This window comes from Polypterus senegalus, chromosome 12 (genome assembly GCF_016835505.1).
Source record: "Polypterus senegalus isolate Bchr_013 chromosome 12, ASM1683550v1, whole genome shotgun sequence".
Taxonomy (NCBI): Eukaryota; Metazoa; Chordata; class Cladistia; order Polypteriformes; family Polypteridae; genus Polypterus; species Polypterus senegalus.
In genome coordinates this window covers 79,690,441-79,703,792 of record NC_053165.1, presented here as the reverse complement: position 1 = coordinate 79,703,792, position 13,352 = coordinate 79,690,441, and the positions used below count along the sequence as shown (strand labels likewise).

Sequence of the window (13,352 nt, the reverse complement as noted above, 5' to 3'; positions counted from 1 at the left end):
CTGGACAAACTGAGTAATTGGGGGTGCAGTGATTTGGTAAGAGAGGTGACCAAAAACCCAATGATCATACTGGCTGAGGTCCAGAGAAGCTGTGTGGAGATGAGAGAAACTTCCAGAAGGACAACCATCACTGCCATTAGAGTGAGCTTTTCGGCAGACAGAAGCTTCTCCTCAATTAAAGACACACGAATCCCCATTTGGAGTTTGCAAGATGGCTGTAAGAAACAAGACTCTCTGATCTGATGAAACCAGGATTAGCACCACATCTGGAAGACACCAGGCAGCACTCATCACCTGCACAGAACCATTTCAACATTGAAGCATGGAGGGACTGGGAAACTAATCAGGGTGGCGAAATGGAGAAAGAGATGAACAAAGTAAAGTCCTTAATGGAAACCTGCTGAGAGTGCTGTGGACCTCAGACTGGGATGAAGGTGTACCTCCAACACAGGACTGTCTTAATGACAACTCTGGGAATTCCCTTGAGTGTCCCCGCCAGAACCAAGACTTGGACCCAATCAAACATCTCTGGAGAGACCTCAGAATAGCGGTCCACCGACGGTCTCCATCCACCCCACCTGATGGAGCCTGAGAGGATCTGCAGAGAAGAATGGCACAATATCCCCAAATCCAGCTGTGGGAAGTTTGCCTGGTCAAGATGAAGTACTGAGTAAAGGGTCTGAAAACTCGAGTCAAATGAATATTTCAGTTTTTTTAATCTTAATAAATTTTCAAAAATTCCAAAACTCCTGTTTTTTTGCTTTGCAATGCTGGGCTTTTTCTTAAGGGAAAAATTTAAATGATTCTAATTGAAAGATGCAGCATAAACTGTGAAGAAAAAGAAAGGGTGTAAGCACTTTGTGATAGCACTTATTTATTTGTTTGTTTGTTTGTTTGTTTGAGCAGCTTGAGGGCTGACAAGTTCATCGACTTTCTTTAAGGTCACCCAGAGGCTCCTTGGTAAAGACGACACTGACAAGCCTTTGACTGACAATCCACGCCTTAACCACTAGAGGCCGCCACTGTGCTCAGGCTTAACTTCCTCATTACAGGTAAGGCGGGACTTTTCTGTGACGTCACACCCGCCGCTCCGATGATGTTCTCAATGTATTTGTAAAATAAGAACCTGCCACAGTGTGGGGTGCCAGGCTTTTGCTCTCCACGCTCTCGCCCACACAAACAATAAGCACATTTATTAATGGGGATTTTAAGTTGGATTTGCAGCTTTGAGAATTAGGAGGGCAGTTTGGGGAAGCAGAGTTAAATGAAGAGACTGGGCAACAAGCTAAAGTTGGAGTGGGGTGAAGTGGCAGAGCTGGCCAGTGTGCCACCCTGTTGCCCTTACCTGCATTATATACACGTATAAAAGAATGACCTTCTTTGATTTAATATCCATATACATTAACTTTTTGTCAGACGAGAGAATACATTATTTCTAAAAAAAAACACTCAATATGCTATTTTACACGAACTTCATATTTTTTATTTCTTTATTTTTATTTGCCCCAAGCCCTGAGCTGTTGTGCTCTTTTGTTTGGCTTGACCCCATCATCATAAAAAATAAAGAAATGGCCAAACCTGAGTACTCAAGTCTGTATGTGATCCATGGACACCTCTCCCCGAAGTGGCACACATGGCCAGGAAGCCTCTGCCTGAGATTGAGTTACCAGCTTGTGCCCTGAATGCTTTGAAAGTTGTAGAGGGCACACGTTCATGCAGTGGCATATTATATCTTTTTTTAGAGGACGCATGGAAGCAGATGCCACTTGGGTGTCCATTGCTGAGTATTTATTTGACTGCTAGACATGCCTCTTCATATGCAGAGCCAGATGGTCAGACCTGGAAAATGCCCGTTCGCAAAGGTGGCACTGAAAAGGGCGCTGTCCGGTGTGCTTGCGGTAGTGCCGGGTCAGTTCATCAGAACGGGCAAATTTCCAGCCGCATCCCTCCCAAGTACAATGGTATGGTTTCTCACCTGGTGCCAGGAAGAGAGAGAGAAATTTTAAAAATGTGAGAAGATGTGCCAAGGATTTGTGGGTACAACTCACACAGACGCACACACTGACACTGCCTTTAGGGGTGGGGGGTGGTCAGCACGGTGGTTTCCTGAGGAATGCAGAAATTAAGTTTCTTGGTGGGACTTTCCCAGACACTCTGGAAGAAGCTGTCTGGACCTGGCATCACTGACCTGGCAGAATTACCCTTCATGGACACCATGGCACTGGCAATGGTTTATTTTGTAGGATGAAACATCACACTCATCTTCTGCAAGAGTTTAGCACCCACCTTCTTAGACCACCTGAAACAAGAACCGAGGAACTCTGGACCAGCAACAGCTGCTCTCACCAGGTGTTGCCCAGCAGGTTTGGTGCCATAGCATTTTTTATGACCTGTGGGACATGTGATTCATTTGGTATTTCAGGTGCCAAGTGGATTAAGTGGCATAATGGTCAACAGGTTAGGGGTCACTGAAGTCATATTGTTCAGCAGGGTAGTAGTTCTAATATTTATACTGCCAATAGGATTAGGTAGCCATAGCAGTTATAGTGCCAACCAAGTTTGGAGCCATAGAAATCATAGTGCCAACAGAGGCAGGAGCAAAAGCAGATATAGTGCCAACAGGGCTATGAGCCATAACAGTTATACTGCCAACTGATGCAGGAGCCTTAGCAGTCATGGTGACAACAGGGTTATGAGCCATAGAAGTCATGGTGCCAACAGGGTTAGGAGTCATAGCTGTTATATTGCCAACAGGGTTAGGAAGCCATGCGGTGCCATGGTGGTCATAGTGCCCAAAAGGTTATGGGACTTTAGCAGCTAGTGTGTAACCATTAAGGTAGCAAAGCAGGGACTGTACCCAGTACAGATTGATACATAGTTGTCACCTTGCCCACATGTTAAGAATTAAAGCACTAGAGTGGCATCATGCTCTGTTCTGTAACCGCCATAGTACCCAAAAGGTTTTACATTGTAGTATTTAAAGTGCCCAACTAAGACAAAATGTAATTGCACTTATGGTTCCTAAAAAGCTTTGGTGCCATAATAGTTACAGTGCCCAGTAGAACCCAGTAGCCAGGGCAACTGGAGTGGCTACTGTTAATGGGTACCAGATAAGAGCCCATAACTGCAGGTGCTATCAGGCACCATAGCTCGAAAGAAGCGGCTGAAATCAGAGAAGACGGGTGCCACACATTAACAAGGTAGGAGAGGATGGCGGTGATCTTTACCAGTATGGGTGCGCAGGTGAGCCTTCAGGTGGGAGCTCTTCGTGTAGGTCTTCCCACAGCCCGGGTGTTCACAGTTATGCACGGCCATTCGTTTTCTGCTGATGGTCTTGCGGCTCCGCTTGACCTCCAGGCCTTCAGTAGGAGGCATCATAGTAGAGAGGCTGGCGCTGTGAGACGTGGCCGTGCCAGGCACCTGTGCTAAGAGCAAACTGTTGAGCTGGGGGGCTTTGTATTGGTGAGGGAATGGCGAATAGTGGCCGAGGTATTGCTCCTGGTAAAAGGTGGCACGATGGTGATAGCTCGGCAACAAGTTGTAATTGCGCTGCGGCAAGCCTGGAGACTGATGATCCACCATGGGCATCTGGCTTTGGACAAGCTGGCCATCATGGATGCCTCCGGGCATGTAGTGTCCAAAATGTGCTGCCTTGCCGTTGCCTTTAATGGCGCTGTCGATAGTCGCACTTCGTTCCAAATCGTTTCCCAGAAAGAAGCCCAAATAGTCAACAGGAGGCTCCCCTCCATAAGTGAACACTTTGGATGCCGAGGGCGGCGGCTCGGTGAAGTTCACATGGCCGTCATGCATCACCGCGGGGAAGGGGGGCGACGCCTGCTGAACGGGGAGGAAACTGGAGAGCAAGCCGCTGTTACCACTCGACTCCAGCAGATGGCGGTCTAAGCAGGGAGAAGGCGGCTGTTTGACCAGCACGGACTTCTGTAAAGCTCCCTGCACCGGAGGTCCTTGAAGACCGCGGGGGCTGCTCAGCTGGGCTGGGCCGAACATGAACTCCAAGGTGGGGCCATCAGAGATGGGGGCGTTTAGAGTGGACAGGAGCAGATCGGCGTCCCAGTTACTGCTGCTGCCACTGTCGTCCTCCAGATCTTTCAGCTCCGTTTTGATGTGTAATAGCGGCTCAGGCAAAGGTCCGGGGGGCTTGATGGGGGACAGGCTGAGGTCATCAGTAATCTGCACCGAGGGATTTTCTTCTGATTTCCACAACTGGGACAAATAAAAAAAAATGTAAAATTAGAGGCAAGATTAAAAATGCAGCAATGATATCTAGTCTGTTTTGGTCTGTAGGGGGCACTGTTCATTAAAGCGCTCTCAATGTAAAGTTGTGCACACAAGACCCCCTGAGATGAGACAACGTGAAGCTGGGAGAATCGTGCATAGAGGACTCGGGAAAACTGGCCATATGTCATCTATGGACAGAAACAGCAAATCTGAGCATTTTGTTCAATTTTCTTTTTTAATTACATCTAAGACAAACATCAAAAACACTCGCCACACGTACAGCATGCAGGAACGTCGCCATGCGGTCCGAAGGAAGGAGAAACGAGCGGTCTCTGATTTACACGACCGGACACACAGCTAACTGGGACTCGGCGCAAATAAGACTCGGGGCCGGAGAGTGGGCGGAATCGTGGCTGCCCAGGTGACTGCGCCATTAACGGACAGCATATGCAGGCTTGAAAGGAAGAACAGTCGAATAATAAAGAAGACTTGATGGCCAACACCCTCCGATCCCCACCTTGTTAACCCCACCCCGTTATTTGCTATATATTGCCTTGGATTCCTGTAAGTCTAAGCATATACCTCTGATGATGACACCTGGTAGGAATCGAAAGATTAGGAATGGAAAGATATTTTAAGATATGGGATTCACTGGCTTCTTTTGTGGATTTCCAGCTACAGATATGCAAACCGCATCACAGACCTTCACTTCCAATGACGCCTACATATAGTGGGCTTATTTATACAAGTGCAGAGCAATAGTATAGTATGACATCATATAGTATAGTGTACTTCAGGGTATAGATAACCATAATATGTTATAGTATTGTGCTCACTCATGGTTCTGCATAATACAGAAGAGTTTGTTATAGTATAGTTTCATATTATATAGTATAGTATAGTATAGTTCAGTATATAGAATGTTTTAATATATTATAGTATGGTGTAGTATAGTATAGTATAGTATAATGCTGCATAATACAAAAATCACTTACAGTATACTACCATATCATTTAATGCGTACAGCAGGGTAATGTACAGCATAGTATAGCATAGCATGGAATAGTATAGTATAGTATAGTATAGTATAGTATAGTATAGTATAGTATAGTATAGTATTGAACGTGATCACAGTGACTGATCTGGCATTTGTGTGCTTAAAATTCAGTGTCTTGACAAGAGGGTCATGGTGCCCAAATACTACCAGCCTGTTGGCTAAGTGGTGCAGGTACTGCATGAAATTCAAAGCTATGTAGGCAAAGTGCTGATTTGAGCAAGTCACATAAAATAACAGTTAAATGAAATAACGCTAAACAAAGTTGACTGTTTTTTCACAAAGAAAAATGAAGCTTACTTATTGCAGTGGACATGAGGAATTGAAATTTATTATAATAATAATAATAATAATAATAATAATAATAATAATAATAATAATAATAATAATAATGCAGCTTGTATTCCATTATATAGTTTTCGTGAAGAGACTTAAAACGTTTGTTTCTCTAATTAAAACATACACCTATTTAAACATTTTGTGTAGTAATAACAATATTAGTTATCATCATCATCTTCATAATAATGATAATAATAAATGAGAGTGATTAGAGCAGTGTTTTTGTATTGCTATATTTTAAAATACTGAGGAGATCGTTCCTCCCCCACACTATGCGACTCTTCAATTCCACCCGGGGGAGTAAATGCTAACATTATTTAAAGTCATTGTCTGGTTTCATGCATTTTGTATTACTCTTTAATTTAATATTGTTTTTTTGTATCAGTATACTGATGCTGGATTATGTGAATTTCCCCTTGGGATTAATAAAGTATCTATCTATCTATCTATCTATCTATCTAATTCTAGTTCTTCTTTTCATTAAGCCCCGGTACTCAAACTAGAACGTGTCTTTGTTGTGAACACAGAAAGCGAGAGTGAGACGTGCAAACCACTGCTTTATTTATTTATTTATTTATTTATTTATTTATTTACTTATTTATTTATATTAAACACTACTGTTCCTCCTGATTCTGACCACTACTTGCCCGGAAAATCTGACATGCCCTCTACATGCGACATAACGTGGACTCCTCCAGGCCGGGCAGGTCAGGGTCGCGGAGTCTCCGGTGCCCATCCCGGCAGTAGTGGAGCAGTTCGGGCGGTCGGCAGTCCCGAAAGGGCTGCAGGTTTCTCGATTGCGCCTTTAATGAGACTCTGCGTCGGTTGTACTGCTGCCTGCAGTGTCGTGCTGATCTCACCTGCCTTAGTGAGATGTGCGTCTTTTATTCAGACCTCACGCTCCTTTCTGTGTCGTTAATATCAGTCACTTCACCCCATAACTTTATTTTATTTTCATTGCGCGCGTGTGTGATCGATGGAATGGTTTGTTCCCAACCTTTTACATTGTATGCATATTTACCGTATAGACGGAGGTATTCTAAAGGCTCGCAGGGAAGTAACGAGAGGTGACTTTGACTGGAGGTTCCCGTCTAAGGGCGGGTGAGCGCGATGAACCGCACAGTGCCCTGTGTGCCAAGGACTCGCTCCTACTCTGCCCCCGTGTCACCCCCTTCTGTGGATACATTATTTTTTCGAACGAATGTATGGGTGATTTCAAAACTTTAAAACGCTGATATCAAACAAGGTCATCAACACGCAAAGCTACAGATTCTTTGAAATCCTCATAACGAACGTCTCCTTCCTTTCATCCGCACTTGAAAAGCACTGAGCGCGAGTTTACATCGGATAGAGCAAGAGAAAGACGGCCAGTGCGAGGAGCCGCGCGTCCTGCTCTCTTGGTGTGTCGGAGAACTCGAGCAGCTCTACTCTGGACGTGACGTGGGGCTCGCTAGTCAAGGTTTTAGCAGGAAGGCCACCAAGCAGGGACTTGCATGTGGTATGTGACACTTTGTAAAATCATCCGACACGAGAAACATATTAAAGTCTTAATGTTAAGTACGAATTTCTCTCTGTTATTTAATCCAATTCAAGAACATGCAGTGCGTATGAACAGAAGTGTCGCGTGTACCGCATAAACCAGTCCTGGAGGGGGCGCCACTCACGCACACCACATCAGTCCAGTCCGACACGCGAATCTGAGCTGTGAGAAGAAACTGGCGACCCGACCACCAGGAGAACGCGAACACGAAGGTCGAGCATCCAGTCTGCCACCAAGGGACCACTGTGTCACCTATTATTATTATTATTATTATTATTATTATTATTATTATTATTATTATTGATATAGACAAGTGGTTTCCTAAAGGCCTGTCATGTTCTGTTATTGTTCAGTATTTTTAATTAACATCTCTCTCTTTCTTTCTTTCTTTCTTTCTTTCTTTCTTTCTTTCTTTCTTTCTTTCTTTCTTTCTTTCTTTCTTTCTGTTCTGTTCTGTTTGATTCATAAGGTAGCAGGGAGTGTAGATATGACAGTCAAAGCACGGGGCTTCTAACTTTTATTTTTATTTTTCGGTGTGAACTGCTCCATTTCCTTCTCTTTTCAGAAGTTTTGCGTTTTATCAAATTCCTCCGAGCTCTGAGCTCTGCTGTCCCACCACTGATCTTATCTAAGCACAGGGCGCCACACATACAAATACAAAATGGCGGGTCCTCGTCAGCGTCTTTGTCACCAACACTGTCAAGAGTGTAATGGTTATGGTGAGTAAAATCATGTCGGATGGAACATCTGAATAAACAGAGACAAGAAATGAACAAGAAATGAATGACTGGGTGGTGTGGGAGAGAGCCTGAGGTGTGGATTCACTAGATGGAGGATAATTAATTGTATTATAATAAATTCAGCTAGTAATGATAGGGAACCCAGTCTGAAAAGCACTTGAGAAAATGGATGGATAAATAATAATGAAGATGAAGTTGAATAAAAGTTAATTCATCCATTGAGAATCGGAGCAATAATACATAGAATAATACAATAATAGCCAGCCATCCCTCCATCCATTTTCTGATCTGCATTTCCAGCTGAGAGTTGCCATTCGGTTATTAATAGAGGCTGCCCATAAAAATATCATCCATCCTGTTACCAAACCCATCCATCCATCAGTTTTTCATCTTGTTTCCTTTGAGAGAGCTGCAGTCCAATCGTGTCAGTACAAATATTCTTTATATTTTCTATATATAAGTCGACCTGTAAATCCATCCATTCATCCATTTTCTGAGCTGCTGTTGCTGTTGCCAGCTGTGTGTCTGTAATTATTAGTTTCTATTGCTATAAACATCACCTGCTCATTTACTGAGTCTGGAGTGTCTTGAGCATGGGAAAGGCGCTATATAAATAAAATGTATTATTAGTAGTAGTAGTAGTTGTAGTATTGAACCCATCCATCCATCCATACCTTCATTTTCTGATTTGCATTTCCTGTTGAGAGCTGCCATTTTGTTATTATTAGTTGGTGCCGTTAAAAAATATCATCTGTCATTTTGCCAAATTATCCATCCATCCATTTTTTGATTTTTCTTTCTTTGTGAGAGCTGCAGTCCTATCAATATCAGGTGCTATCATTATAAATATCGTGTATCCTATCTAGGACGTCTACTGTATCTGTAAATCCACCCATCCATACATCCATTCACTGAATTGCGGTTCTGTTCTGCACTTCTGTTATTATTAGTTGCTGTCTCTATAAACTTCATCTGCTCATCTACTGAACCTAAAGTGTCTATAAACCCATCCATCCATCCACTTTTTGATTTTCGAGTGTCTTGTCCTCTCTGCTCGTAGTCCCTGATGTACGTGTCCCTTTATCAGGGGCGTGCCAGGCTCACGACGGCCTCGGTTCCTCAGTTCACATCTCTGTTCACTTGACAGCGTGTGCCGCTGGTGCTGATCCTCTGACCGCCCACCGTTTCTGCACCTTCGTCCCGTTATGATTTTTTTTTTTTTTTCGGATGTCCTCGCCATGTCCTGGTGCCCTCCACATGCTGAGCCTTTGTCACTTCAATAACACTTGTAATGGCAAATGTGCGGGTGCCCTCATCCCCAGCATCCTCCCACCATGAGCTGTAGGCCAACAACCGCCCCCACCACTTACCTTATTGATGTCCTGAGGGTTGTAGAAATTGGAGAAGGAGTTGAAAGATGGCAGCACCGCCTGGGTCAGTGCCATGTCTGCAGCGTCTGCCCGGCTGCTCCTCTGATCTTCTCCTGTTGCTTTTGGAGGGGCACACAGTGGATCAATCTTGCTTTAGTCTCTAATGGTCATCTATATCTCAGAGTTTATTTCTCTCTCTCTCTCTATATATATATATATATATATATTTATTTTTCCCCTCACTTCTTGAACTCCTTTGCAGCTCCTCTCATGTGAAGTGAAGTCTCCAGAGGCTGCCCCACCTGTGGGCTCTCATTCTTCATCGCTCTTTTTCCCCGCCACTCATTCTTTGCCCACAATTTCTGCCTCTCCAAACTCTTTGAACCCGCCCTGCTCCCTCCCCCCAGGTTTCAGCTCTGGGGTGAGTGGGCGGGGCTTCGTGTTTGCATATTCATCTGCCGGCCCTCTAGCTTGGGGCGGAGTCACCTCCAGAGGAGTCACTGCTGGCTTCAGTTTTCTCAGAATCTCCCCTCGGTGTTCCTGGGACCCTTTTTTTTTTTTTTTAATGTTCCTTTTCCTCGTGCACGTTTCAAATGTAGACACAGTAAGGAGCCACTTGAGCCCCCAGAAAGGCTGGACTTGAAGCTCTAGATAGTGGAGCGCCCTCTCCTACATGGGCACCACAAGGATGCCCCTTCATATGCGAGGTTTACAACAAACTACAAGGCTTGGGTGATACATTCCAGCTGGCAGAAAGGCACTATATAATCTGAAGACTGACTGGGTGACCTATGGTGGCCTGGCGCCCTGCCCGGGGTTTGTTTCCTGCCTTGTGTCCTGTGTTGACGGGGATTGGCTCCAGCAGACCCCTGTAATCCTATAGTTAGAACAGAGCGGGTTGGATAATGGATGGATGGATGACTGGGTGACAGATAGCAATTCAGTGAAATGGCCACAGGGGGGTGCAGATTGCTGCCCCACAGCACCCCCAATGCCCCATGCAGGGAGAGATGTATGGCAGAATTTGTCTACACAAACATCTTTTATTTGGCAGTTTTTATTTTAAAGGATTCACTTTCTGCTTTTTATGTTCTTTTCCCTGTAATCCTCCTTTCTTTACAATCAACTAAAGCTTTCCCTTCTGGGTCAGTTTACACGAAGACTTCATGTGGACCAGTAAGAGGCCATGACAGTTCCGGACCTCACCACTGGAGGTGCCCTAGAGCTTGTAAAACTCTCAAGTTCAATTCTGCATTTCATTTCATATCAGATGGTGTGCCAAGGTGAATGTCTTACAACTGGGCATATGTAGACACCCCCCCCCTTGTGCCCGTGTAAAGTATCCATCCTGACGTCTCGGCAGAACCACTCGCTGCCATCCTTCTCAGCTCTTCACCATATGCCAGTTAAAGAGACCTACCAGGCTGCTGCCCTTAGGAGGCGGCACTGCACACCAACCTCGGGCACCAGCAGGGAACTCACTCAGGATGCCCATCAGAGATGCTTAGTAACATCCCATCCTCGGATTCGTTAGTGCAGCCAGAGGTCAAGAGTGTGCCTTGCCATCATGAAACAGCAGATTAGGAAAGTGGCCTGACTCACATGTCAGCCTGTAGGAGCTGTGATGGCTCAGTGTGTGTGTGTGTGTGTGTGTGTGTGTGTGTGTGTGTGTGTGTGTGTGTGTGTGTTCACAGCAGACAGCTCAGGGGACTTTCAGGTATAGCTGCCAAAATGGCTGTTCTTTACTCTGCAGTGACCACCTGTTTCCTGAACCCCTGTGTTTCGATTCAGGGTCATGGAGTGATGGAGCCTCCAGCAGTACCATCCTAAGAGGGGCATCAGTCCACCATGGGGCACGTTTACTCATGCTGGGCCAATTTAAAGTTGCCAGTCATTTAATCCACCAATCTTGGCAATGTGGGGAGAAAAACAAAGTGCCCAGGAAGAGAAAATCAGGCCAGGGCTCTAGCCTGGACTCTGGGGGCTGCCAGGTGGCATTGCCACCTGTTGTGCCACTTACTGTATTCTTCTTCTTAATATTTCTTAATATTTGTTGTCTGAACTCGCTTATTGCAGTCTGGGGTTATGAAGAGCTGGTGCCCCCTTTATTGAACAAGGTGCCAGTTAAATGCAGGGCACACTTCCTCAAACTGAACTGTAATGTGCATTGTTCTCTATTGTGCTCTTATGTATCTCCTGTTATTATTATTATCATTATAAATTCTCTGAACCTGCTTTTTGCAGTCTGAGGTTATGGAGAGCTGGTGCCCCCTTTTTTGAATGAGGTGCCAGTCCAATGCAGGGCACATTTCCTCAAACTGAACTGTAATGTGCATTGTGCTCTGTGGTCCCCTTATGTCTCCTATTATTTTTTGTCATGATTATTATTATTATTATTTTCCATTTTGTTGAAGTTCAAGATCATGAAGACTTCATACATCTTCCCTGCATGGGGTGTCAGTTCACCACAGGGCACATTTACTCAAACTGGGCTAAGCTAAGGTTGCCAGTCAACTTCACCTGCAAGTCTTGAGAATGTGTGGGCAAAGTGCCAAGGAAAGATAAAAAAAAAACAAACAATGAGTGGGCCAGGGTTCAGATTTGATCTGTGGGAGCTGAGAGGTGGCACTGAAGTCAACTTTGCCCACATATCCATCCATTTTCTAAATCCGTTTCATCCTGAGCAAGGCCACAGGGCAGCTGGAGCCTAACCCAGGAATCATCAGGAGGAAGGCAGGAATGACCCCTGGACAGAACACCAGGCCATCGCAGGATAGGCACACACGGGCCAGTCCAACCAATGCTAGTTCACCTAACCTGTGAGCTGTGAGGTGGCACTGAAGTCAGCTGTGCCACTATGCTTCCCATAATTATTATCCATCCATCTATCTTCTTAAACCTCGTTGCTCGAGGTGTGTGCCAAGCTCCTTCCCTGGAAGTACAACAACAGTTATTTCTACCGCACATTTTCATACAGCAGTGTAGCCCAAAGTGGTTTACAAGATGGCAAAAAGAAAATTACAAGAGGAGGGAGAGAGAGTGGGGTTGGTGGCAGGTGCTGATAGTATATAATGAACCACCTGGAAAGTTACAAGAAGAGAAAACAATTAAAAATAAGCCAATAATATTAAAGAATAAATAACAACACAACAAGTTAAGGTCAGATGGCCTGGTGGAGAGAAAAAAAATCTGCAGGGGTCCCAAGGCCAATAGTCCACCCAGCCTCCACTGGGCACCCCATCCAACATAATTATTCCTAAATCAAACCTTGCAGATTTCATGATTCATCTGATGGGATTTGATGAACAACTTGGTCTTGTGGACAGCTGAGACCCCCGCCTTCATTCTGTCAACTCAGGGGGCTGCATGGTGCCTTGATCAGGTGGCACTGGCGCAGATCAGAGAATAGTTGGGGCCAGTACAGACTGCAGATCCCTGAGAATATGATTTCCATATATTCTATATCCTATATATTCTATTGTCTATATATTGTATATATTTTATATTCTGTAAATTCTATATTGCTCATATGTTCTATATATTTTATATTCTGTATATTCTTTATTCTGTATATTCTGTATATTCTATATTGCTCATATGTTCTATATATTATACTGTATATTTTGTATATTCTATATTGCTCATATGTTGTATATATTCTATATTCTGTATATTCTATATATTCTATATTGCTCATATATTCTATTGGGAATACAACTAAAATGTAATTATGACAAAGCCATATTTAAACAATGAGTTTTCAGCAGTTCTTTAAAATGTTCCACAGAGTCAGCCTGGTGAATCTCTTGTAAGTAAAGTATTCCACATTTCAGGTGCATATCAGCAGTAGGCCGCCTCAGCACCTCTTGGTTGTAACAATAACAAGCCGACCAGCCATTTAAGGCTCCGAGGTTACGATTTGAAGTGTAGGGGGACAGACATTCCTAAATATAAGAAGAGGGGCGAGATTATTCTTTATTGAAGGCTTTATACACCATTAACACTGTAAAGTCAATTCTAAAAGGCACCGGTAACCAGTGTAACGCTGCTCAGACTGGTGTGATGTGCTC

General features: G+C 44.3%; 1 protein-coding gene across 1 annotated transcript; it reads right to left on the bottom strand.

Annotated features, from left to right (window-relative positions):
• Positions 1-1,460: 1,460 nt before the first annotated feature.
• klf1 (Kruppel-like factor 1 (erythroid)) lies at positions 1,461-9,645 on the bottom strand. The gene is made up of 3 exons (XM_039772534.1): positions 9,283-9,645; positions 3,228-4,224; positions 1,461-1,975 (listed from the first exon to the last, which is right to left on the bottom strand). The coding sequence occupies exons 1-3, from the start codon at positions 9,355-9,357 to the stop codon at positions 1,800-1,802; spliced, it is 1,248 nt and encodes a 415-aa protein (XP_039628468.1). The 5' UTR covers positions 9,358-9,645; the 3' UTR covers positions 1,461-1,799.
• Positions 9,646-13,352: the final 3,707 nt, after the last annotated feature.